Source organism: Silene latifolia, unplaced genomic scaffold (assembly GCF_048544455.1).
Source record: "Silene latifolia isolate original U9 population unplaced genomic scaffold, ASM4854445v1 scaffold_75, whole genome shotgun sequence".
NCBI lineage: Eukaryota > Viridiplantae > Streptophyta > Magnoliopsida > Caryophyllales > Caryophyllaceae > Silene > Silene latifolia.
In genome coordinates this window covers 1,276,614-1,280,292 of record NW_027413661.1, presented here as the reverse complement: position 1 = coordinate 1,280,292, position 3,679 = coordinate 1,276,614, and the positions used below count along the sequence as shown (strand labels likewise).

Here is a 3,679-nt window from a genome sequence, read left to right as displayed (position 1 = left end):
AAATACGTAATTAAAAGGCATTCAAGGCATTCATAATTAACGAAAATAAATGCATCAACTAAAACAAATTCATTCGTGACATAATTCCGTAATTATGTTAAATTTATCCAAACCACCTTTTAATGATTAAAATTCATGTGATAAAACCGCTTCTATCATTTAATTTTAATCCATTACAATCCTTTACTTTAAATATGCTTTAAAATAACTTAATGGTACGTGGTGAACCGTTTCACAATCATAGCGAGTGTACTATATCCGTATAAGGTACATATTGAAGCCAAAAGAAAATTTAAATCAAAAGAAACAAATTTTCAAAGTCATCAAAGATTTAAATCCCTCGATCCAGGGACATGAGTGCTCGATCGAGGGACAGAGAGGGCTCGATCGATCAATCTGCAAGTCGATCGAGAGGTATGCTAATCAGAGGTACTCGATCGGCGAATCGGTGGTCGATCGAGGACTTATATCAAGACAATCTTTGCTCGATCGAGTACGAGGACTCCTCGATCGAGCAGTGGGGTTTTAAAAGCAGGTCGATCGAGTACATCAAGGACTCGATCGAACAAAAACTTGTCAGAAAAACCACTCGATCGATTAAAAACATGGTCGATCGAGTACAAAACTTTCTGAAAACTTTAAACCCTCGAGAAAACAGTTTTGTTGAAACAAAACAAATGCAATTTTGATCAAAACCGATTAAAATCAATTCTACAAATTTGCAAAACTTGACATATTGTTATAATCTCCGTATAAAACAACAATATGCATAAAACAAATTGATAAACAAGATGAATGAACCGTGTAAGACATGTCACGGTTTCAAAAAAATTTAGCCGTGTAAACTGGACACGGTTTTCGAGACAAAGGAAAAACGCAGCAACACAAAAAAATTTTCGTGATTAAAAACCTGCTGCCACACGGTTTTAAAGCAAAAATGCAACATCCGTGTATACAAGGCACGGATTTCGAGACAAACACAACCGTTTCAAAATCGTTTTATGAAAAACACACAGAAAAATTTACGTGGCCTCGCTCTGATACCACTTGAGGGTCAATATCCGTATACTACCCTTTAATTGCAGGACTATAACGTAAATTTAAACATGCAATTTATAGTCATAAAACGAAAAACATAATGAAATGATTAATGTATAGAAATCAACCTCGGGTCCTTTTGATGCACGGCGTAAAGAACAGAAATCAAATCAGATTCCCTCCTAATTGTTGCACCCAAGACCTTGTCCGAGATATGCCCGTGTGCTAGATGGTGTTCTCCGATTGCTTTGCAATATTGGGAGAACTGATGTGTGTTTTTCTTGGAGATGAGAGATCTCAGGTTTTTCAGAGGAGAATACTCTTCAAAACCCTAATTCTTGTTTCAAATGATGATTAGGTCAGAAGGGAGGAGAAGCTCTCCCTTTTGATCCCTCTCACTCGGCAAAACCGAGACCCACACAAGGGAAGTGGGCTTCCACTTCCTCTTGGTTTTAGCTCGTGGTCCGGTTCATTAAGTTCCAAATGTATATGACGCGGTTTGATTATAAACTGTTATCGGTTATCGGAAATTAAGGCATCAGCTAATAATACGGGTTAGCTGAATTATTAATTCGTGTCCGACAAAAACAGTATTGTATAGTTATATTCAATATACATTTAATTAAATATAAATCGTTTATATTTAATTTTACGAATTAACTGGTTAATTCGCCTTAGCCCATGATATTTAATCCGTATTAAATATAATATCTCAACATCACATATTTGACTAATTACTAGTCAAGTAACTCGGACTAACTGGTTAGTCAATCTTGGCATCTACATGACAGTATTTTCATACTGTCACGTCTCTCAAACGTATCCTATAGGTGTGACTTTTAGGGACCAGTTGATCACCGCCATCTGTATGACAATAACGTCAAACTTATCTAGCAAGCCAACCGTTATTGATAAACGTGGATCAACTGATAATAATACCAAAAGTATGCCCTTTGATCCTTTTAGAGGTTTGTAAGTCCTTGCACTAACTGTTAAGGACACCAACCCCAACAGCGTTAATTAAACATACTTCTTAGAAGTCTTTACTTACTAGAAAGACCACTATTTAAAGTCAAATACAACATACTTCTTAGAAGTCTTTACATACTAGAAAGTTTTTAGAATACTTAATACAACTTAAACTTTTTCTAGCTGAAATCAAACTGGACTCACTTTTGAGTGGCTCGACTTGGGCAATTCCTACTATCATGATGAGTCATTTCACCGCAAGCACGACATTTCCTCAAGGGCTTTGCATTTTCTTGTACTGCCTTTTCCTTGTTTGAAGTAATCCGTCTTCCTGATCCCTTATTCTCACACTTTTCTGGTGGTAGAACACTAGCTTCAGACGGTACTTTCGAGCCAATAAGCATCTCAATTTCAGCTTTCTTGTTTTTTGACTTCCCACGCTTAACTGAAATCATCAATTTCTCGTTGAAAGCGCGAAGAAGTTCAAGCAGCTCATCACCAAGTTCCTCATTATCTTCAACAAGCGAAACTGAAGTAAATACTTCCGACCACAATTCACTTATCTTACTTTGGTGGTTTTCTATTGACATACAATCAGCTAGGAGGGTTGTCCCAACAACATTAAAAATGGGACGACAAGTTGCATATTTGCCCCATCTGTCTAATAGATACTCCGTAGGGATATCATCAAACCCTCTATCTTTTAACACCCACAGAACATGCTTACAAAGTAACCCAATCCTTTCAAACATCTTACATGAACAAGAAAATTTATTACCACTTAAATCAACTGTGTATACCTTGTCTTTCTCGCGGTCCATTATTGAAATATGCTCATTGTTGTCTTCAGTTGTCCTCGGTGAAAGACCACAAGTAAAACACGCAGCTTGGAGTTCTTCTTGAAATTGATAAAAAACAGTGGTGGTGTAAAATTCAGAGGTTTTTTTTTCTAGAAGGAGAGGTGTTGATAATTTTGGAGAAGAGTTCTTATCATCGGCAGTCACCTTAGCATATTTCCAACGCTGCGCATCCATAGCCGATTGGAAACGCATCCAAAACTCAACAAGAGTGAGGTGCGGGTTTGTGAAATTTCCAAAGAAGCTATTTTCAGATTCTGACCTTGATGTTGTGCGCATAATCCCACCAAGATATATGTCTCTAAAGTAGGCAGGAATCCAACTTGAACGAATGTCAAACATTGACTTGACCACTCATGATCAGAAAGCTCATACGAAGAAAGGATTGATTTCCATCTCAATTCGAATTCTTGTGTATCAATCTCTCCAACCCAAACAATAGAATTTATTTCCTTCAAAAAGTTTGTGTTTTGGCAAATTGTCGGCCCGACTTTGTCTGGCAACTTTTTCATTATATGCCACATGCATAATCGGTGTTGTGTTTTGTCACCAAACACATCTTTTACAGCTTGATTGATGCCTTTGCATTGGTCGATTATAATTGTAGTACGATAGCAATCACCCATAGCCTTCACAAAATTCTCAAATAACCAGGTAAATGATTCTCCATCTTCCTTTCTTAACAAACCACCCGCAAAAGTGACGCATCTTTTATGGTTGTCCACACCAAAGGAACGGACAAAACACCATTTTATATTCATTGAAGTTATAAGTAGCATCAAAAGAGACGGCTTCCCCAAAAGGGCATAGTTTTT

At 37.1% G+C, this 3,679-nt stretch overlaps 1 protein-coding gene across 1 annotated transcript; it reads right to left on the bottom strand.

Moving 5' to 3' along the window:
* Nucleotides 1–2,207: 2,207 nt before the first annotated feature.
* Nucleotides 2,208–3,206, bottom strand: LOC141640271 (protein FAR-RED IMPAIRED RESPONSE 1-like). Its single transcript, XM_074449122.1, has one exon. It carries the CDS (start codon nt 3,204–3,206, stop codon nt 2,208–2,210), a length of 999 nt encoding a protein of 332 aa, XP_074305223.1.
* Nucleotides 3,207–3,679: the final 473 nt, after the last annotated feature.